This window comes from Sabethes cyaneus, chromosome 2 (assembly GCF_943734655.1).
Source record: "Sabethes cyaneus chromosome 2, idSabCyanKW18_F2, whole genome shotgun sequence".
Lineage (NCBI taxonomy): Eukaryota > Metazoa > Arthropoda > Insecta > Diptera > Culicidae > Sabethes > Sabethes cyaneus.
In genome coordinates this window covers 68,793,660-68,817,009 of record NC_071354.1, presented here as the reverse complement: position 1 = coordinate 68,817,009, position 23,350 = coordinate 68,793,660, and the positions used below count along the sequence as shown (strand labels likewise).

Here is a 23,350-nt window from a genome sequence, read left to right as displayed (position 1 = left end):
ATATGTAGGTAAAGGCATAAAGTTGAAATTCGAAACAAACCATCGCCATCGGTGGTGACTCCGTTAGGCAGTTTCGATTTCTACCTGTGAGGTTGCACTGATAAGGAAATTCAACAATCAGCCAGCGCCGGCCGTTACGGTTCACCCGGTTTTGCTTTCTCGTGTGTGTTTACTAACCGTACAGCGTATAGCAAATCGTATAGGAACATGTTCCACCGTCGTGGAGTTTATGTTTGTTTGCTTTTTCATAGTAAGGTGCTCCACGAAAAAAAATCAAGCTGACTGACAGAGTCGTTTGCCGTTACAGTTGGACTCATTGCGTGACGAAGTCGTCTTGCGGATAGGTATTAGCAACGTTCGGTGATGTCCAAGACCTAGTTTTTAAAAATATATTTAGGATGCATTTAGAGAGTGTTATTTACTGGTCTATTTTTATGGCTAAAAATATTTTTTAAAGCTCCAAAAGCTTAAACGTTCCGACACAAAATATACACTCAATTGGAAGTTAGGTACGAGGAGGGAATCACAGAGGAAAAAACTGATTTCTTATCAGTACGAACGTGAACTGTAAGCAGGTGAATGATTCACAAATAATAAATAATATCGATGTCCATATCGCAAGGAATGCTTTATTATTAGAAATCATCTGACCTAACCGTATACAAGTGCATATTCCATTTACATCGTTGCACTTAAGTGGTACAATGCTTCTTGGATAATATCAAGTTTTGAGCAATATTACATTTTAATTTGGAGAACAATTAATATTTTGAAAAATATATCACTATTACAATGAATTATAATGTGTTGATAGTCAAGCAAAGCCATGGGCTTAATCCATTCCAATAAAAGATTTTACACGCTAATAACTCTGCCCATTCTGAACAAATATGTTAGTTTTTATAGGAATTAATTTATAAAATGCACCCTCCAATGCAATTTACTTACTTATGTGTCCATGTCCGCCGGTCCGGCAGAACAAATGGAAAAAATCAGAGATCTTCACTGCTGACGGTTACCCGCCTTGGCTTTTACCTATCGCCAGGACAGGTTCTCGTCTACAGCCCGGATGTCGTTGGCTAAGCTGCGTTGCCATAAGCCTCTGGGTCTGCCTCTTCTACGCTGTCCTTGTGGATTCCAGTCGAGTGCTTCTTTGTAGACCTCGTTCGCTCCTTTCCTCAAGGTGTGTCCGATCCACTTCCACCTACGTTCACGAATTTCTGTGGTTATCGGCCGTCGATGACACCGACGATGGAGTTCCTCATTGAATATCCAGTTGTCAGGCCACCAGGCACGATATCATTCGTGCACTGGTTACGGAATACCTGCAGTTTTTGCGTTGTCTCCGCTGAGACGCACCACGTTTCGCAGGTATACAGCATTACGGATTTAACGTTTGAAGTAAAGATTCGGGTTTCCATACGTAGAGGGATTTGGTTTGAGCGCCAAATGTTTCGTAGACCTGCAAAGGCACCTTGGTTTTCCAAATCCGTGTGGCTATATCAGTCTTGGTACCACCATCAGGCATTGTCTGGCTACCAAGATATTGAAAGGCGTCTACCTGCTTCTCCAATGCAATGTTGAACAGCAAATTCGATAGCCCGTTACCTTGTTCAAACCCTTCAACGTTACAGACGAGGCTGAGAACTTTCTGACGTTCTGACGCCATTCTGACGCTTGATTTTGAACCATCAATGCAATGGTAGCACGTGTCAAGTTAATCAGTTTTATTGGAAAACCATGTTCAAACTGCTAAAGTAAGGCTGCTAAAGTAAGTATGTTCAAACTTAATCCGCCACAGCTCATTTCGTTTAACTGGATCGTACGCCATCTCGAAGTCTATAAGCATACGGTGAGTCTTCTGAAATTTATCAAGAGTCTGTCGCGAGGTGAACATTTGGTCCGTTGTGAAACGTTCCTCTCGAAGACCTGGTATTTGCCAACACAGTTTTCTTGCAACGACCTCAGTGTATGGATACGAGAGAGTTCTTTAGCAGAGTTGAGGAGAGTAATGCCCTGATAGTTGCTGCATTCGATGACTCTTTTTGTAAATATGATACCTTCCAACCAGTTCGCAGGTAGTTCCTCCTCCGTTCATACTTTTCTTTAATATAATCCTGAATCCTGGGCTACTCGTCGCCAATTCGTTGAGTGTCTCGACCCTCGCAAATCAAGTTCAATCTGGTCGAGACATCTAGCACGTTGGCCACATAGCACCTATTCCTGGTACCAGTGGGATTTTTGACAAGAGGCGGATACGGTCTGCACGACAGCCCTTCTTATCTGGCCATCTGGAGTCGAACACTTGGCGATGACTCGATCGTTCAGCCAACAATTTGGGACAGTTTCGGATCCATAATGATCACTAAATTAGAGTCCGATTGTAATCGGACTCACCGAAGTTAACCACTTGTTCCCTGCGATTGTGTTGTTCCTTGCTACGAATGACCTAAACACAAATGGCCGAATCAGAGAAGACTGAAGGACGAATGACCGAACCTGCACCTGCACAAACGTTGGCTACATGCTGTCCTTACTCACTGCCGCTCTCTCTACTTTAACTAAGGGATAATCCCTATAAGTCAGTAAACCTAGGAAAATGCATGCACCTAAATGAAATGGTTTCCGCGGGGGGCTGCCCCCCCCCTCCGTGATTCGGCCATTCGGTACCAGCCCTAGCCGTTAGTTTACCCCAAAGGAAGATACTGGATTGCAACACCGGAAAATCGTCACCGTCAATATCCCAAGCAGCAATTTAAATTTTATTACGTTTCCTACCCCCCAGGCAACGAACCCCGGTGGAAGCCAAGGTCGTATGCTGACAAAGTGATTTAATAACATGTGTCGTTGATTCTTCTCGGTGAAAAGAAATTCTTTTCCTTTTCTGCGTAACGTTTCAGGCTAGTACGCTTCACCTATCGTCAGACGCATTTCCAATTTAATTATTTTCTTCCCAACATCACTGACGCTGAGATCCACTCGCACGTTGATGAATTATCATCGCCTGCTTGTCGTTTTCATACTTTCATACTTTCATAGGAAAAGAGTTTTTTTTTCACCGAGAAGAATCAACGACACATGCTATTAATAACGTTACGGTGACTAAAAATATAAAGTACATAAAAGTGATTTAATACTAGCAAAAAAAAAAAATAGAGGAAATCGTGGATGAGACATCGCCGAGCGTTAGTTGTAGAAGTGATTATGACATGCTTAGCGTGAGAAAAATTTCAGAAGCTCAAGACAGTTCCAGCTTCAAGGAGTTCGATTAGGCCTGTATTCCAAAAAACACTGCAAAATGAATTCACTTACTCAAGAATTGATGAGTATTGGACTATACCTTTCGATGCCCTGAGTACAGTTTGTCCTACAGAGAAAAATATACTGAGAAAGTCTGTCAGAAAGTTCTGTCATTTTTGTTACTAAGACTCATAGACATAGACGACAGTAGGTACATTGAATATTCTGTGCATCTTAAAGTTGAACTATTGTAACCTCCTCCTCCTCTGACAGCATATAGCCGAGGTGGTTTGTACTGTATCAAGGACTTGTTTCTTCTGTACTCGGTTGAGCTTCTCGACACATGCCAGTCGGGGCTTCAACCTGGTCAAACTATCTGACACGTTGGGTCACTCTATTCCTGGCGCCCGCCGGTGGGTTCTTGAAGAGTTTAGTACATAGTCGACCGTCATCCTTGCGATGTGGCCGTAGCCTCCCGAGTTTTGACCAGGTGCACGATGGGAATCTCTCCATTTTCTGCAACCCCCAACTCTGTTAGGGCTAAGAGTAAGAATGTTTACAATGGTCCTATTCTCACAGTCACCTTACCTAATTTTTTTAGATGGGAACACAAGGGACCTAGGTGACTCCAGTTGCTTGAGTGACAGTACAAATGAAATAAATAAGTACTGTAAGAAGAGGGGAGGTGACGTTGAACAGGGCCCCAAATCAATAAGTATTAAGTTTTTTCTTGTTATAAACTCGAGTACCGGTATTACCGATACCGATGCTTCCAGTACCGAAATACCGGTTCTCAAAAAATGCTGTCGGTACTCCCAACCCTACCTCCGACGTATTGAAGAACCGCAAGTACGACGGCGTAGCGCTGTAAGGGGTGTGGACATACCATCTACCAGAGCTTTCGTAGTGATGGGCGAGATGCGGAAACGGGTGATTGGGTTGGGTGGTGGCCAATCAATCCTCAAATGTATAGGTTGAAAATCAAGGGCCGATTCTTTAACATATAAGCATCATCAACGTGCACAACCCTCACGTCAGAAATACCGATGACGACAACGATGGATTGCAGTTGGAGAGTGAATACGAATGCTGCCCAAAACATATCAAGGTCGTCATCGGGGATTTCAATACTCAGGTCGGCCAGGAGGAGGAATACAAACCGGTGATTGGAGGGTTCAGTACACACCGGCTGACCAATGAAATAGGCCTAAGACTTATCAACTTTGCCGCCTCCAAGAACATGGCCGTACGTAGATTCTTTCAGCACAGATTCCTACATAGTACAGCTGGAGGTAACCAAATCAGACAGATTCACTGATCGACCACGTTTTGATCGACTATCGGCACTTCTCAGACATCGACGTCAGGTCCTATCGAAGCGCTAACATTGACTCGGACCACTACCTAGTGATTGTTAAGATGCACCCAAAACTCTCCGTTGTGAAAAAACATTCGGTACCGACACCAGCCTCGGTTAGCTCTCGCGCAGGACGTCCCCGCAAACTACGCGCACTCACTCGAAGCTGCACTGATGGAAGAGGATAAGCTGGACGAAGCCCCTCTCGAGGACCGTTGGAACATCATCAAAATAGTCATTAGCAGTGTAGCGGAGAGCTCTATCGGGCAAGTCGCACGGAATCAGCCAAACGATTGGTTTGACGATGAATGTAGGAGGCCCACACTCGTGTGGTCTAATTTTCTCACACACGTGTACTTTAAAACTCCTGCTTTGATTTCTTCATGCACTGCAACGAGTTTTTGCGAGTGTGTGTTTAGCTAACGGTTATAGTCGTCGCTCGTCGTTCGTCGTTGCAGCCTGTTCTGCTGATACCGATTACTCGCGACGGCTCGTACTCCCGCCCGTGAGTAGAATCGAGGGCGAAAATAGAGAAGAAGAAGAAGAAGAAAAAGGAATTCAAAATTTGTATCCCAGTGCGCCACCAGCCTCTGGGGCAGCTGTTTCTCTACGAGTTTTTTGACTCGGGAATAAGCTATACAGGAAGACGATGTGCGTGCGCGAGTGTGTGGGTAGTAGAATGTCTGCACACAGCACCGGCGGCTATTTCTGCATATACGACGTAAGTGTTGAATGCTATGTTTCTCATACTCTTTCGCGTGTGAGTAGGCATCGTTGACTTCTCGTTCGATTAGCAACAAATGTAGAAGGGTGATGTTTAAGAAGAACGCTACGCCGGTGGCCAAGATGCGCAGTACCACACGTCAGAACGTGACTGAAAAGATACAAACAGAAGAAGATGCAGCATAACCAAATCTTCCGGGAGAAAAAGCGCTACCTGGAATAGGTGGAACATGCAGAGTTAGAGCGGCTGCATCGTTTTCAGGAAACGCGAAGCGAAAGTTCTACCCGAAACTGAACGGATCCCGCAAAGGATTTGTGCGCGAGTCGAAATATTTCGGGATCAGAATGGCAGTATTCTGGCGGACGATCGTGAGGTGACCGATAGGTGGAAGCAGCGCGTCGACGAACACCTGAATGGCGTCCAGGTGGAGAACCATTGCGGCGGCGAAAGCTATTTCGACGGTGCTACAAACGGGAAAGAGGTGCCAGCCCCAACGATAGGCGAAGAAGGAGACCATCATGCAGCTAAAAAACAATAAATCAGCTGGGGCTGGGAAAAATGGCATCGAAGCAGAGCTTTATAAAATGGCACCGAAAAAGCTGGCCGTTTGGATGCTTCGGCTAATTGTTAGAATTTGGGATACAAAAAGATGGGGTTTTCGGCCCGATCTACAAAAAGGGCGACAAGTTAGACTGTGAGAATTATCGGGCGATCACCATTCTCAATGTCGTCTACAAAATGCTGTACCAAATCATTTTCCTCCAACTATCACCAATTGTGAACAGATTCGTGGGCACTCATCAAGCCGGTTTCGTCGAAGGTCGGTCTACAACGGATCAAATATTTACACTTTGGCAGGTCTAACGGCGTACAATGATACTAGCCGTGAGATTCGGAGGGAGTCATGCTTTCTATGGGCTTCGTGAGCAATCGAAGTAGAGCAGACTAAGCCTTCGTACAAAGTGTACCCTATACAAGACGCTAATTAGAGCGGTTGTTCTCCACGGGCATGAAACATGGACAATGCTCACGGAGGATCTGCGAATGCTCGAAGTTTTCGAAAGAACAGTACTAAGAACGATCTTGGGTGGCGTACAGGAGAACGGAGTATAGAGGGGGAGGATGAACCATGAACTCATACAGCTCTCTGGCGAACCCAGTATTTAAAAAGTGACTAAAGCTGGTCGGATGTAATAGGCATGGCGTGTTGCAAGGATGCCAGACAATTAGCCTGCAAAAATGGTATTTGCCTCAAATCCGGTAGGAACAAGAGGATCAGGAGCGCAGCGAGGAAGATGGTTGAACCAGGTGGAGCGAGATCTGGCGGAGGTTACTCGGTGTCCGAAGTATTGGAGAACGGTAGCCAATAACCGAATTAACAGCAGAAACCTTCTTCAACAGGCTCTTTCTTAGGACGGCAAGCCCCTTTAGTAAGTACGTAGTCTCCCACTGACCTTGGTGAACGTAAACGAACAAGTACGTTCTATCGTATTCCGCTCTGTATTGGCATAACGTTAACTGACTGTGCTATCGGTAGTACAAACGCCGGAGCATCTGTGTATTGTGGAGCAAAGGTGGAAAAATTTGCATACGATTTTATAGATCATATAATATATTATGCTCATTCTTCCCAGGTTTATTACAACTATAAAAATTGAAAATAACACCTGTTCACAAATAAAATACAAAATACCCAGTACTATAAATATCGCTAGGAAACTTCCCTATTATTGCAGTCCATCCAGGCTACGTTCACTACACAATGGTACTACTTGTCTATACGCTGTCACTGTCACTGATGCTCGTAGTTAACGGTGTGAACACCGATCAGAGCCTTTGCGACATCGGCGAAGATGATCGAATCGTTGGCGGTTACGAAGTCAACATCACCGACGTTCCTTTTCAAGTGTCGCTTAATTATGAAGGCTTCGGGCATTTCTGCGGTGGAGTCGTCATTGGTAAGAGTTGGGTTCTAACCGCTGGACACTGCATGGAGAGTGCGCCAAATCCAAGAAACACTAAAGTTCGTTTCGGTTCGACTTACTGCAATAAAGGAGGAATTTCAGTTCGAATAAAACGATCAATTCAACACCCGTGGTACGGAGAGTTCGATATGAATTACGATTTTACATTGCTGGAGTTGGCGGAGGAGCTTCCACTGGATGGGGAAGAATACTATGCTGCGAAACTTCCGCAACAGAACGAGACAATTGCAGATGGGCAGTGTCTCCGGGTGTCTGGTTGGGGAAGGACTAGTGCTCGCGTTAAAAAACTGCGTGCCGTCAATGTTCCGGTTGTGAATTTTGATGTCTGTCGAAAAGCATACCGGGAGTATGTGGTTATTACCGAGCAGATGATTTGCGCCGGTTATCCGGAAGGAGGCAAGGATTCATGCTACGGCGATTCCGGTGGACCGCTGGTTGATGGTCGAAAATTGATTGGTGTGGTTTCTTTCGGAATGCCTTGCGCTGTGGCTGGTTATCCTGGTGTTTACGCTCGAGTGGCTGCTGTTCGCGAATGGATAACGGATGTCAGTGGAATTTAAGGTGAAAGTAGCTTGTAACTCTAGGAATTTCTTTTCCGCCCTATCACCGAATCAACACTCTTACTGTTAAGGTTAATGAAATGGAATAAAAAAATGTACTACTAAAACACTAAAATATTTAATTCGAGTACTAAAGTGTACGCATCTTATGACCGATAGATTAACTCAAAACGTTTAGTTTTCTACCACTGCTGTGCTAGCGTGTAAAGCCCACAACACACGAACAATCAAGCCGTTGCTCAAATACCCACAGCAATTTCGGGTTCACCAAACGATACCTTTTTTGCCGGTTTTCGTCTGCCTTTTTCCTCTACTTGCTGATCAACAAATTTCATCGCGTTTCGGTTCAGCGCATTCAATTCATCAAAAACTGCAAAAATGCATCGCACAGGTTTGCCAAATATAATTGGCATTGAAGATACCCTCGTCGAACGATACAGCAACGCTCACCATTAGGCGATCTAATTGTGCTGTCGGTTCCTGTATTTCAAAAGTGTTGTTTAATAGTGCGGATTGAGTTACATGATTGACGAGTATCGGTAGAAAACGCTACTTCGTATAACTATGTTTTGAATTGAGTCAATCCAGAAAACCTCATCTGCAATAATTTCATGATATTTACTAAATGAAAGCAATGTCGATGGAGAAAGAACCTATTGCAAAAGATAGTGCTTTGATCCTGACCGCATTAGCTATGCATCAAATCCTCTGAATTACCACACTCAACCGTGGATGATGCCGCACAAATCCGTAGACCATACACAAATCGGTATCAATTGAATATTTATGCGTTTCAGCACATTCGATTCCCTTGCTTCGCCAATTTGTCTGTATGCATAGAGCATTCAACCGAATACTTCATATCGTTTATTGGGCAATCAGTTGCCCTCCGTAGTGGTTCAAAAATTGCATGCACCTCAACAACAACAACAATCGTATCAACAGCAGCTACAGCAGCATCATCCCATTGTACACCTATCAAATTTGAATCCGATGTGGCTTTTTCTGATTCTCGTTCTTTTTTTCTTTTTTTGCTCAAACCATAGATGCAAATTCATTCCACCAAACATCGAAATGGATTGACGACGTACGGACGGAACGCGGCAGTGACGTAATCATAATGCTGGTGGGCAACAAAACTGACCTCTCCGACAAGCGCCAGGTTTCGACGGAGGAAGGCGAACGGAAAGCTAAAGAACTGAATGTGATGTTTATCGAGACCAGTGCGAAGGCTGGTTACAACGTGAAACAGGTAGGTTTCGTTAATCCAGCTGAGCCAGACTCAGAGCCGGAGGTTGTGGGTGTTGCTCGGTCGAAAAAATCGACGATGAAACCCACCACAACGCGCAACGCAACGGTGACATTGAATTAATCGAAACAATTGTATTTTGTGTCACTTTGTGTGAAGCTGCTCTGTCTGTATATATGGTAAATGTTAATTGCGTTAATACTAAAACATTGTTCATTGTAGCTTTTCCGAAGAGTTGCCGCCGCACTGCCTGGTATGGATTCGACCGAGAATAAGCCACCAGAAGACAGTATCCTTTTGATAATAGAGAGTAAAACACAAGTTTCATTTCTGAGCTATTGCAGGCAGCTTATAGAACAAAATACGCTAAATTTATGTTTATGTCGTCGCAATGACTGGTTGACTGGTCTTGTTGCGTTTTTGTATGTTATGTGGTATGTATGGAGGGAGCCACCATCATTTCAATGTCTTGTGAATGCTTGTGGGTAAACTTATAAGTAGATCCAAATTTATTACTACATGAATTTCATACTAAAGGGTGTCCCACATCAAATTGCACTACGGAAAAAACACTGTAGAAAATTACCTAATTGACCGGCCCTTTTCAAACTTTCAGACAACAAAATATAACCTATTAATAAGCTTTTGGCATATTTGTTTCTTTCAACTTCAATACCATAACCGTATGCTCGCACCTTACGCTTAACTCCACTCAAAAAGTTTTGTACAACCTTGCTGCAACTTCATCTGTACGGAAATCTACTTTTTCTTCATGTCTTTCTCAGACTTGACCTCCTTAGGATGCTTCCGTAGTGCCTGCTTCATAATAGCCTTGTATTTTTCGATAGGCCTTAGTTCCGACGCGTTGGAGGCGTTCATGTCGTTGGGTACGAAAGTGACTCCGTTGGCTTCGTACCACTCTGATACATCCTTTGAATATTGACACGAAGGTAGATCCGGCCAGAAGATCATAGGGCCCTCGTGTTGCTTCGACAGAGGAAGCAGATGCTTCTGTCTGACACTCCTTGAGGTAGATCTGCCCGTTTACAGCAGTCCCGGTAGTCACGAACGGCGTACTCCGTTTGCCACATGATGTATTTCTTGGCCAAATCATGTATTTCTTGGCAAACTATGAAAGTTTCTGCATCCTTACTTCCTCCGGCACATCAAACTTGTGATGGGTGGAGAAGTACAGTAGCCCCGGAAGTTGCCGGAAGTCCACCTTGACGTAAGTGTCATTCATGATGAGAGAGTTGAGGATTTTCCAGGTGCTTGCGCGAAATAAATTCGCGACGTTACTTTTCGGGTGAAGCCATTTTTCCAATTTTCGAAAAACTGACCGCGATAAGAATCGAGTGTAAACAATACACTCTAAACTACTTTTACTTAAATTTTCATGAGAAAATACCTAATGGGTAATTTTCTACAGCATTTCTGCCGTGGTGCAATTTGATGTGGGACACCCTTTAAGGGCCACAAGAGCCAATAAGGGATGGGAGGATCCACAAGCAGAAATACTTGTACGTAGGTATTATTTTATTATTTTATTATTATTATTATTATTATTATTATTTATTCATTTGGCCATCCATGCCTTCGTGAATTGGATTGGAAGGGGAATTCCTGGGTTATGAGTCTCTTCTTCCAGCATTAGCGTTAGGATTTTTCCATATAATAATTGAAATCGCTGCGACAGATTTAATCCATTATGATTTTTTCGTTGCAAGATATTGATTGATTCAGATTGATTCATTTAGTTAACAAATCTTCATATTCTAGCGTCAGTTCATCGTACGGTACGTCAGTTTGCCATACAAGACTTTCTTTTCGTCTATCATGAGCAGAGAGCAATTGTTTACAAAAATCTATGTATGTATACGTCAAACCATACCTACGTGCTATCTATTTTCACAAAATTGACTGTAAGGAGCTTGGGTTACAGCTCAAAATTTCGAGTATTTGCTCCGAATGATCATCAGATTCTCTTCGTCATATCAAAACAGGTCAAGATGTCTTTTATTTCTTGTAAAACTAGTGAATAATAACTAGTTCTTTACATTCGTCTTCAAAGAAGAGACAATCCGTAAATATTGTTCCAATTTGTTTTCTTTTGTCCCTCGTGAAACGCGTAGACAAATACATTTTGCAGTTGAAGGTATTCGGCACCCTAATAGTGCGCTGTGGTTCAAAGGTTACACAATATCCGCAAATCACAAGGCTTGGGAGCAAAGTTGGGTTCGAATCCGGTTATAATTGGCTCCCATTACAACTTGGTTCAATCCGCGGATCCTCCAGTTTGGATAAAGAGAAACGATCTACGAACCTAGGCAGCGTTGCTTTAATGACCACCCCTACCCTAATTCTCCGCTGTTTCCCCTTCACATCTTGTCCCACTCTATTTTAATATGTACTATATACACTATATGATACTATATGATTTCTCGCGTTACTTTTTAATAGCACTTAAATAACATTTCATGGAATCGAATTTTGCGGTGTGAGCGATCGGTGGTTCCCTATAAGCAGCTGATGTAATTCATGGTTCGTTCGCCTCCTCCACGTTCCGTCTTCCATCTGCAATCCGCCGTAGATGGTGCGCAACACCTTCCGTTCGAAAACACTAAGGGCGCGTTGGTCCTCCACGAGCATAGTCCATGCCTCATGGCCGTAAAGGACTGCCGATCTAATCAGTGTTTTGTTCGATCCCGGCGTCCTACGGAGTCCAAAGTAGGCACGATTTCCTGCCATAATGCGTCTTTGTATTTCTCTGCTGGTTTCGTTGTCTGCGGTAACCAGTGAGCCCAGATACATGAACTTTTTTACCACCTCGATTTCATCACCGTCTAAATGAATCCGGGGAGGGAGGTCAGCATACACTTCTCACTTCCTTTCATGTACATTAATGACAAGTCCAATCCGTTTGGCTTCAGCTTTCAGTCCGATGTACGTTTCCGCCATCCTCTCAGAGGTACGTGTAATGATCGTCAACGTCGTCAGCGAAACCAAGAAGCTGAACGGACTTCGTGAATATCGTGCCACTCGTGTCTATCCCCGCTCTTCTTATCACACCCTCCGAAGCTATGTTGAACAGCAAACATGAAAGCCAATCATCTCGTTAGTTTATCCGGAAATCCGTAGTAGTGCATAATCTGCCATAGCTGATCTCGATCGATCGTGTCATACGCTGATTTGAAGTCGATGAATAAATGATGCGTGGGCGATATTTCAACACTTGCCAAAGCGCATAAATCTGATCCGTATGGAATATGGTCAATTTGGTTTTCTATTCGTTGGTCTGGTGATCTCCAGGTGGCCTTGTGGATTTTTTTGCGGGGGAAGAAGGTACTTCGGACTACCATACCGCTGGAAGCTGCAAAATTTACGCATCGTTGGCCTTTGTCGTTCGTTGCGGCATGCAGTCTGTTTGGCCCGATTACTGGTCTGTATAGTTTCCAGTCCTACCTGCGCGTTCATGTCCTCGATGACGATTTTCACGTCCCGTCGCGGACAGCCATCATACACCTGATCCAGCTGCGCGTAGAATGCCTCCTTCTCGTCATCGGGTCTCCCTTAGCAAAGGCACCCCTGGCCTTTCTGACCCGTGTGACTAAATCAGGCTTAGTATTGCCATTAGGCGTTGTCTGGCTACCAAGATATTGAAAGACGTCTACCTACTCAACTTGTTGTCCCGCTACTGTGAAGTTGGTGGGATTGTCAGTGTTCACTACCATAGACTTAGTTTTTGCTACATTGACTGTCAGACCTGCTGCTTGGGAGCTCTCGGAGAGGTCATCTAATAATATCGTTTCGGCGTTATGCGAGCAAGACAATGTCGTCGGCTAGGTCGATATGTTTTAGCTGCTCCATCGTTAGAGGATTCCAAGGAAATCCTCGATTTGGTCTACTGTCAATTGCTCCAACTAATATCGCATCCATAACGATGAGAAACAGAAGCGGTGATAAAATGCAGCCCTGTCTCACGCCAGTAGTAACCCTTATAGGGTCGCACAACACGCCGTTGTGCAAAACGCCTGCACGAGAACGTCTCGTACTGACCCTCGATGAGATGGACTAGCTTATCTGGGACTCCTCTACGCCTAAGTGCGTCCCAGATGTTTTCGTGGTTGAGACGGTCGAACGTCTTTTCGAAGTCAACGAACACCAGCAGAAGAGAGTCCTGGAATTCGTTGATCTACTCCAATATAATGCGGACCGTTGTGATATGATCTACACATGAATCCAACACGGAATCCGGCTTGCTGACGCCGAAAGTAACGTCAATCTTCTCCTGGATCCGATTGAGGATTACCTTACAAAGTACTTTGAGAGTAATACAGAGCAACGTGATGCCACGTCAGTTACCACCTTCAGTTAGGTCTCCTTTTTTAGGGACTTGAGACGGAAGAGTTGTTCAAAATTTTCAGTCCATCGCTTAAGCTGTTCTGTACGGTCAGTCAGTAGCTGAACAGCTCTTTCCTTTAGCGGCCAAGGCAAGGCCTTGTTGTTTTGTTTTGTGACAACTTTTGTTGCCAATCCTTGCTCGGGATGACCGACGGTGGCTTTTAAATCAATGTAAATGACATCAATTTATCCTTTCTGTTACATTTACGAGTTACACGTTGAAGTAAACTCCAGTAAATTAGTGAACATACAGAGCGACCCGGCACGCATCCATGTTGGGATGTAGAGATGTAATTCTTCATACGAGTAAGGATGGCTCCGCTAACTATAATCTCAAATAGCTTGGAGCCAGTCGAAAGGCTAGTGATGCTACAATAATTTCTGACGTTCTACCGGTCCCCAGATTTAAACACTGCAAACATAAAAGATGGCTTGTGCCAATAACTTGTTGAAAATTAGACATAGTGGGTCTGCTAGCACATCAGCACAATAATTAAAAACGACAGCAGGTATTCCATCGGGATTCGGGACCCGCAGCATATGATCGTTTTAGTTTCCTTGCAGACGCCAAAATCATGTCGGTGGGTACTTCAAAAACAGTCAAGTCAACTAAACTGGCTGGCATATTCGCTCCGCTTCTCCGCTCCGCTTCTGAGTCGAACGCAATTCGATCGACAAAAACAGAAGCAAAAAATTGTTCAATAAGTTCGCACGAATCCGATTTCAATGTCGCCTCAGTATCATCTAAAACAAACATTTAAAGGTACCGAAGAGCATAGAGACAACGCGTCCTGTTGCATTTGAGGGTTTCATGATAGATCAGTCACATGATTGAGTACATGGTAACTTTCATGTACATACATGGTAACATGTACATGTACATGTACATGAGTACATGGTAACTTTCGGAGAGGAAAGCGAGTGAAATTAGCGTATTTTTTCAGTTCGGCCGACTGATAATAAGGGTTCCATACTGGAGTACAGTATTCCAGATTGGAGATTGCAGCGAATGATTGTCGACGCAGTGAAAAATTACATAATGATTTTCGGCAATGTACGTCGTTAAAATCGTTGGTGGTACGCATATTGAATCCCAATCTTCTGCAAGCCTTGTCTACAACGAACGAAACATGTTTAAAAGTTAAATTAGTGTCGGTCGAGCAGATTAATGCCAAAGTCTTCGACAGACTTTATGCGATCTTCAATGAGTTTCGATGCTGGTCTAACAATTCTGTCATCGTATATTCAAATCTCGGCTAACCGGTGCTTGCTAGATAGAGTCAGTAGGACCATTACACTAGCCCTGTAACTATCCTGTACTCTAACAGCCGACTGCGAAGTCTGTCGATGAAGAAGGGTCAAGTTTTAGAAAGACGTTTTTTACTTACAATCTAAAATTATCTATACGCATACGTATACGTATCTATCTATACAGTATACGATCATGGACGAATAAAACCCAAGGACCTTTGAATACGGTGTTAACGTTTTTCAGGTAGATAAGAAAGGTCAGTGGTCTGAGATGGCTGCCATGTGGAATTCCGGAAAAACCGATAAAACATGGCGAAAGAGACCCATCGATATTTGACAATTAGGTTGACGATTATTTCATGTGAATAAAAACCATTGGGATGGACTTACGATTGCGCAGCGCTGCGTGCGCTTACCAAAAGAGCTTATATTTGTGAAGCTCAAACAATGACCTTGTATTGTAAATCGCCTAAGCTGTCATCAAACCTAGAGGTTTAATGAGGTATCGCTTATTATTGTTATTAACAATCAGACCCCTGCTCTGTTGTCTTGTACATATTAAGCCACTTTCTTATAGCGAAAATGTTAAGCAATAGGCTTTCATATTTATGAACAACGTTCACTGATTCGTTCTTCACATCTTACTTGACTTTCATCAATTCTGTATTTTTATTTTTTTCTTGTTTTTCAGTTCAGTACAAATCACTCAGCATTTTTTCGGTAGTCACTCTCTTGTCGTTACTTCCGTTCACACACACACACTTTCGTTGTATTTTATTACTTTATTTTCCTTAACTTATGATTTCCTCTCTCTACCAGTGCAAGAAGTTGTGCTTAAGGATTCACCGAACGAAGCAAAAGATCCGGAAGGTGGCTGTGCATGCTGAAGATCCCGAACACGGTTTACCTCCTCTTTACAGAAAAAAAAACAAACAAACACAAACACACTCCGTTTCCATCCAATCCAGTGCCGGATGTGCAGACCCAGCGTCGGAACGGTTCCGTCACACGCGAGTCAGCAAAACCGGCGGCGGATGCAGAATTCGAAAGCAAAATATATCCATCCCTTACTGCACCTTTTTTTATCTATATTATTATTTATTTTTAGTGAAGAATGATATGTGTAAAACTGTTGCATTATGGGTCGTACATTCGTTTAATCTTAGGGATGATGTCCATCCACGCACGCATACATTGAACTACATTCAAAATAGATTTTGTTCGAGATGAGAAAGTGTCTATAAAATATGATTATTATTTTTACTGTTAAAGATTTTTGCCGTTCGCGAAGAGTGCTATATTTTTTGTTTAACTTCAGAAATTCCTTTCGCCTCTCCTGATGGATACATGCAGTGAAATATTGTTTATAATTGATTATAATATCTTATACGATTACTTACTTACACGCCTTCGGGATATGTTTAAATTAGTTGTTAGGATGCCTAAAAGTAATAAAGCTATGATGCTGCTTTCCTTAATTTTGACCTGGCAGTTTGCTCTGCTATTTGAATAGTAACGCGACGAAATGTCGCATAAAGGGCAAAATAGAAAGATTATTTTTATAATTTTGATAGCCCTCGCAACAGTAGCTCGTTTAGGTTAAAATGACTTTACTAAATAAACTAATCCAGAGTATAAACCATACCTGAACCTGTTGTTTCTTTCTTAGGATAGGATTTGCAAAAATTCGATGTTTCTCGATCTCGATGCCACTTTTCCTTAACTCCTGTGCCTTTCAGCTGTCGATCTGCAGACTCAGCCTTCGAATTCCGGAGACCAGCAGGACTCGGAGGGTGGTTGCATGTGTTAAAACAACGCGAAGGTCGAGTTGCGCTCCTCGGCTGAGCAGCGCGTTCCGAGACCAAATGATTTGCAATTGTCACTGCATTACTACAAATAAAATGCCGAAGCGAGCTGTGGTTTTTTGGTTTACTATTTATCGATTTTTTATCTACTACTCCCCAGTTCAGAGATATTTGATAGAAGATGCAGGTTTTGAAATCAAAATAAACAAGCGACTGTTCGTGAAAACTGTGGCAAAATGGAAGAAGAGTTCAATTAAGCGAAAAAGGGAAAAGACTAGGATTTAACAATTTAGCTATGCAGTAACCAAAGCGAAGTTTCACATCACATGTACCAATTCATGCACAAAATGATTTAGGAAGAAATACAAGAAGCATTAACCAAGCGCGCAGCTCCTATAGAGCAGGAGCGGAAATTATTTAATGATTATCATGTTCCGTTTCCCAACGCTAATCCGTTGTTCAAAACAATGATAGGGCGTGCACTAGTTGTAAAAGAAATGATTTGTTTAAAACACATTTTGCACTCTGGAGAAAACACAATCATAAATATCGTAAAAATACCGAATAGATAACCGACGTTTCGTCATCGAAGTCGATCCTAGATAATGGCGGATTCCTCTGATCCTCTAAAAAACAAAATCGTTAAAGGCAACGATTCCAAATGGTACACGCTTAGACGCATCGTTATCATCCACTAACCCTTCCATCGAGCGCAATGCATTTTTTAAGTTAGAACTGAACTTCCTGCTTCCCACCACCATCGCTGCCACCACCGCCGCCGCCGATGTATGTGTCTGTGTTTTGCGCAGGGAATAATTACTAATGAATAAAATTAAAAATCCGTACGCTGCTGTGTTGCCCATTCAAAGCGTACTAAAAAATTTAAACAAAAAAAAGTTATCCTAATTCGGTCATACATATTTGTTGTTAGAGCAGCGTTGATCCCATTGCAACGTGCGCGATCAACGCTACTTAGCCAGCTAAATTAAAAGAAGAGCTTCTGATTGAAACGGAAATTGTGACTACCATAGTAGAAGCTAGGGCTAAACACAGTATTTCTGCACCCCAGATAGACATGACTATGAAAACTGTTAGAAGGCTTGGTGGTCTAAATAACAGCGAAGTTTTTCATGCTTTTAAATAGGTACTGGTACAAAGTTACTAGGAGTGATCCATGACTTACACATAGAAGGTTAGCTTATTTGGAGCTGAGAATTTGGAATATGGACATAAATTGCGCATTCATAACGCTAGACATTATGTTTGGGTGTTGAGGAAACATAGTAGGAAACTTGTCAACTGCGAAAATAATCACATGAAACTCTATGGTGAAGAAAATTGTTTGTTTATTTCAAAGAAGCCTTTTCATAATTATTCTTTAAGTTACTCTCAATTGAAATGGGCGTTAGTTAACAGCCACACTTGTAATTTCTTCATCGATACATAAATTTTCTTTGAATTAGCAGAAACAGTTTTAAAAATAATTAAAATTCTGTAACAGTACAGAAAAATTTATTATTTTGCACGCCAACTCAATTATCTGAGCAGGTATTCATAACTATTTCTATCTGAGACTCAGAGATACATCTTCATGCAAATTAGAATTTAGCAACAGAAAAATTAACCATCGATTTGCTACGCTAGACTAATTGCGGAATTGCAAACCAGCAGAAGAAAATTACAACGGCAATTGTGTACTGCATGCAACACTGTGCAAAACCACATAGGAAAATATGAAAATTTTAAATATGAAACTTACCGCTTAACAGTATGATAGGCATTACTAAACGAATAAAATAAAAAGTCAACCACCTTCACTCACTCATCAAAATCGGTCAAATCAACAGGCATTCTACCTATTACTTCTAAGAAAAGAGAAACAATGCAAAGAACGGGAAGTCGCAGTTGCAGCCTAACAAAAATGGGCCCCTTTCGGATAGAGAGAGAGAAGGCAGGCAGCACCGTTCGGAGCAACCGGTAATCCTTCACACATTAGTCGCTTTTCATAGTTAAAATAAAAATGAACATTCATTGAAAAAAACTAATCTTTGTTTCTTCTCAATCAAAACCAACCGCCGGCAGAATAAAACTCATAAAAACATTATGCTTAATTTCGAACCTTATGTTAAGCAAACGTTCGTGCTTGATGTTGGCTACCATCTTGAGGTCGCAACAGTTGATGCTCTCCAGAATGGTGGATAGTTTCTTCGAATCCACCCGACAGGCGGCATCGGTCAGTGGTGGTGATGAGTCTCCGTTTCCGCTCGGCGGATGGCCGGCACACCAGGAGCTCTGCAGTCCCTTGTAGTGACTGCCCACGGTTACGATGTCCGTTTCTACCACCAACGAAAGCTCGCCGGCATCGGTGGCATACACGGTGACCGCTGGCGAGAGATGTTTTTTCTTCTCCATCAAGGCTCGCAACGATTTCAGCGACGGTAGCGTGGTGGTCAGGTCGTACTTCACCGTCTGGGGTAGATTGAAGTGTTTCCACTCGCTGCGCGGTACCACCGTCACAGGGATTTGATGGTTAACCTTGGGACACATGAAAACTTCTACGTTGTGCAAAACACCGGTCAATTCCACCGCAAGGTAGACCATGTCCGTTTTCTCGAGTTTCAGTTTCAAGTAGTCGATTGAGTGGTGCCAAGAAAGCGCACGAACCAGGTTAGTGGCCCCGACTGTCAGGTAGATTTGATTATACTGATCGTCGATTCCATCCATGACATATTCGCTGAAGAAACCTTCTCGTTCCGCTGCGTCGATCTCACCCCAAAGGCATTGGCCGGTTTCTGCATCCGTTTCGATTTGAAGAACAAGTTTTGACGGTTGAACGTTTATGATTATATTTCGATTAATACGCGATAATGTCGTTACTATGTTAAGCAGTTCACGTATGTGAACTTTATCCGTCATAATAGCGCGAAATTTCATAGTTTATGGGACAATAAAATCGATTTTGAAGCAAAAACAAATTTTTCTGTACATTTACGATGTATATTTACGCCACTGTTTGTTTTGATTTAGTAGAGCAGGACTATTTTTTTAACTTCCGAGCTTTCGAAAATGACGAAAGCTTTCGAAAAATAACTGAGAGCTTTACGAAATGAGCTTCGTTTCATTAAGCTTAAGCAGAGTTGCCACATTCACAGATTTTTCATTATTTGGGCAAGATTTGGAAGCTCCAAATTTGCCCTCACAAGCAAGCTCACAAGTCACAGCTAACAGATCGGATAGATTCAATGAAAACAGGTGTGAGTATTGAAAACAGCCCAATATTTCTTAGAATTTTCTGAAATGACATAAAGCGGTTTTGATGATCATCTGTGATCACTATGTGTATTTTTTCCCGTATCGGCCACCTTTTCAGAGAAAAGTAACGATTCATTGTAAAGATACGATAAATCAAATCATCAAATCGCAATCATTGAAATGGATAAGCTTGCTTTCAGAGGTCCGCTGCTAAAATTAAAACCTATATCAACAGTTTTACTTCGAGATCTTTCACCACTTACAAGGAAGTCGCACATGGCAGCCATCTCGGACCTTTAGTATTTAGTCCCATCTACTTCAACGACGACGATGCTCCCTCGCAGACCTCCTTAAGCTGGAGAAACCGGTCCAATGCGGCAGTTATACAGGGGCAGCAAACGACTCTTACGACACAGTGTATAGACAACCGTATCCCAAGCAACAATTTGGGTTTTATTACATTCTTGTGATGGAATTTAAGACCACAATTGGTCATGAAAACCACCATAAAACTTCAATAAAACTCACATTGTTGCTTGGGATGCTACCAAAATCTGACAAATGAGAAGCTATTCTCGTCTTTCCATCAGATGTGCTTTCACGCCGAGAAAACTACATACCATGTACCCTCGCTGGAATGACCTTCTTTAATCTGAACCTCGCTTGTATGAATGCATTCACATTAAAAATCGCTCAAGCGTCACACACAATTGACGGTTAAGTTGACCGGGCAAATTGAAAAAAAAAAGCAAAAAAAAGTTGATGCGTTTCCTCTTGCTCAGCAGCTTTGGTAATATAGCACATATGCAACTTACCTCTCTTCAAAACTAAAAATAGACCATTTTAGTTTAATTGTCGAGCCAATTTCCTCTTCTACAATCCAAACGTTTAGAATTCGCGCATATTCGAAATGTTTTCAAAACGTTTGTTTTCGTCAAATCAAAACAACAAGTTCATAGTGTGCGCGCCTTGTGCGTAAGTGAGAATGAATAGAGTTACCAAATGTTCAGATTAAAAATGAATCCACCTAATCTGAACGAGGTGTTTTTCATATTAGCGGGGGTTGAGTGTATCTAGTTCGATTTTACATATACACCGCATTTTTCCATCGTAAACGAATTCTTAATTTGGCTGGTTTAATTCTTTAAATTTGAAAATAATTAACTTTCACGAGGCGCATGAGATAATATAAAGCAAAATTATATTATATAATATATGATTTCGACGTGAAATTTATTTTGAGTGCAGGAAAAGTTATGTGAATATTTTCCATCCAGTTATTCCTGTACTATTTACGTGATTTTCAGGTAGTTCGCACGCATACTAATGCGTTAACGTGAAAATCAGATGGACTTGGACGCTATTATTTTTTCCAATAACAGTCAGCTGAAAATCACGTAACTGCCTGTAGAGAAATTGAGGTGATTTTTTACGTGGAAAGGACGTGTGGATTATTTTGAGTGGACCATTCAACTAAGTGTTGCGATGCGCCAAATCTGGAAAGTTTGCATAAAAGTATTCGATGATCTATTCGGTCAAACGCGGTCTTCAAATCGGTGTAAATTACATCAACCTGAGCCTTCTGCTCTAGATGCGTGATGCAAGTCGATGTGAAATCCAGAAGATTCGTTCAAACAGAACGACCTGGTTGATGGAAGGAAATATGATAGCTTTTTGTATGAGCAAGAACAGCAGTGCTCACAATTATCTCAAACAGCTTACACGACGCAGGGAGGCTAGTTATGCCACGATAATTCTTTATATTTTGCTGGTCACCAGATTTGAAAACTGGCAACATATAAGACTGCTTCCAAATCGCCGGGAACTTTCTTTACTCAAACGACCTGTTAAATATTCGACATATCCCAGATAACACAAAATCGTAATAGAAAGTTCACAATAAATCGTTTTCATGTCAATTTCACATTGGAATTGTATAATGATTAGAGTATGTCAAATCGAAGTGAACAATAAGTTGTTTTGCAGTCGTGCGTGTCTTCATATACAATTCATGACTGTGAATTATAAAGCAGCATAGACAATTGCAATATTTGATTATATCTTAATCATATATTCAGGAGTATTTAGTTGCGTGTTATAAAAACCGCGCAAAATAGAATTACAAATAGTTGTCAAAATTTTCGCAAGTATATCGCCTCCACTTTGGTACATATATGTTCTTATATGGCGTGAAATATAACTTTTTCGTTCAGATATGATTTCGTATACCTCAGTTGCAATCGAGATATACAAACCAAATGGTTTACTGGGATAGCGGTTCCGCCACTACAGATGCACAGCGGGAAAAAACAATTTCTGAAATCCCGTCCGGGCTAGCGGAAAACGAAGGCTTTAGTTTTTTTTGCAGCGAAAACTATCATATCCAATCCATACAACGTTGTACATGTACAACGGAAGGGTGACAGACATACTACTGTACGTTGTATTCATCACTGATATTCTCTAATTGCATGGTCTAAGCGTTGGTTTTGGTTCCTATTCGCGAAATGTAAACACAAATTTCAAGATGCCGAGCGTTTAGCGTTAAATTTTTGCCAAAATCTTGCAAAATCATAATTAATTCAAAATTCTGTTATCACAACTACCAGTCATTGGCGCTGCGCACAGTAAAAATCGAGTAGTTGTACCACAGAGAACAGACATCCAAGCGAAAGGTCCCCACTTGGATAAAACTTATGTCAAATTAGTTGGGAAACTATAGTCATGGTGTCGCTAAAGGCGCATAAAATTCTACACTAAACTCACAGCAGCTAGTTTCTGGCGCTAGCATAACGCATATAGTCCATATATACTAGCGCCAGAGGAGCCAAAGGTTGTCAGTGTGCAAATCAAAAGAATAATTTAGTTGGGAAACTATAGTGGTGGTGTCGCTAGCATATTAGGTGATTTTAATTTGAAATTTTATCCAAGAATTCTCGAAAAATTTGTTCCTGAATGGATGTCTGTTCTCTGTGGTTGTACACTCAAAATAATCCACACGTCCTTTTCACGTGAAAAATCACGTAAATTTCTCTACAGGGATTTACGTGACTTTCAGCTGATTGTTATTGGAAAAAATAATAACATCTATCTGATTTTCACTTTAGCGCATTAGTATGCGTACGAACTACCTGAAAATCACGTAAATAGTACAGGAAAAGCTGGATGGAAAATATTCACATAACTTTTCCTATGATTTCGACGTGAAACTTATTTTGAGTGTAGCTTCGTACAATTACAGACAAACAGACATAACACTCGTTTTCCATTCTTCATACCGATTAAACCGTCATTTCAAATTTGGGCTTAGTTGGGAATGTCTCGGTTTTGGTCAAAGTGGCGCTTTTTGATAAAAATACTTGCTACTTCGAGGGATACCCATGTTGCGATTTGAGAATGTCGATCATAGATGGTGCTAGTATTCAGGCTAAATGTGAAGTATAATAATTTTTGTTGATTTTTCTTCCAAGGGTTATATCTGTTTGTCTGTGGTACAACGGTGAAAGAGGTATAGATCATTACACGG

The 23,350-nt window shown here is 41.9% G+C and overlaps 2 protein-coding genes across 2 annotated transcripts in view; one reads left to right on the top strand and one right to left on the bottom strand.

The window, feature by feature from the left end:
- Window positions 1-16,434, top strand: part of LOC128738364 (ras-related protein Rab6) — a 49,433-nt gene extending 32,999 nt beyond the window's left edge. The window contains exons 4-6 of the mRNA XM_053833418.1: window positions 8,913-9,118; window positions 9,338-9,404; window positions 15,587-16,434. Of these exons, the coding sequence (XP_053689393.1) occupies window positions 8,913-9,118; window positions 9,338-9,404; window positions 15,587-15,654 (341 nt within the window). The 3' untranslated portion in view covers window positions 15,655-16,434. The remainder of the gene's footprint in view (window positions 1-8,912; window positions 9,119-9,337; window positions 9,405-15,586) is intronic.
- Window positions 16,435-18,630: 2,196 nt separating this feature from the next.
- LOC128737937 (checkpoint protein HUS1) lies at window positions 18,631-19,506 on the bottom strand. The gene has a single exon (XM_053832714.1). The coding sequence runs from the start codon at window positions 19,504-19,506 to the stop codon at window positions 18,631-18,633; it is 876 nt and encodes a 291-aa protein (XP_053688689.1).
- Between the last annotated feature and the right edge of the window lie 3,844 nt (window positions 19,507-23,350).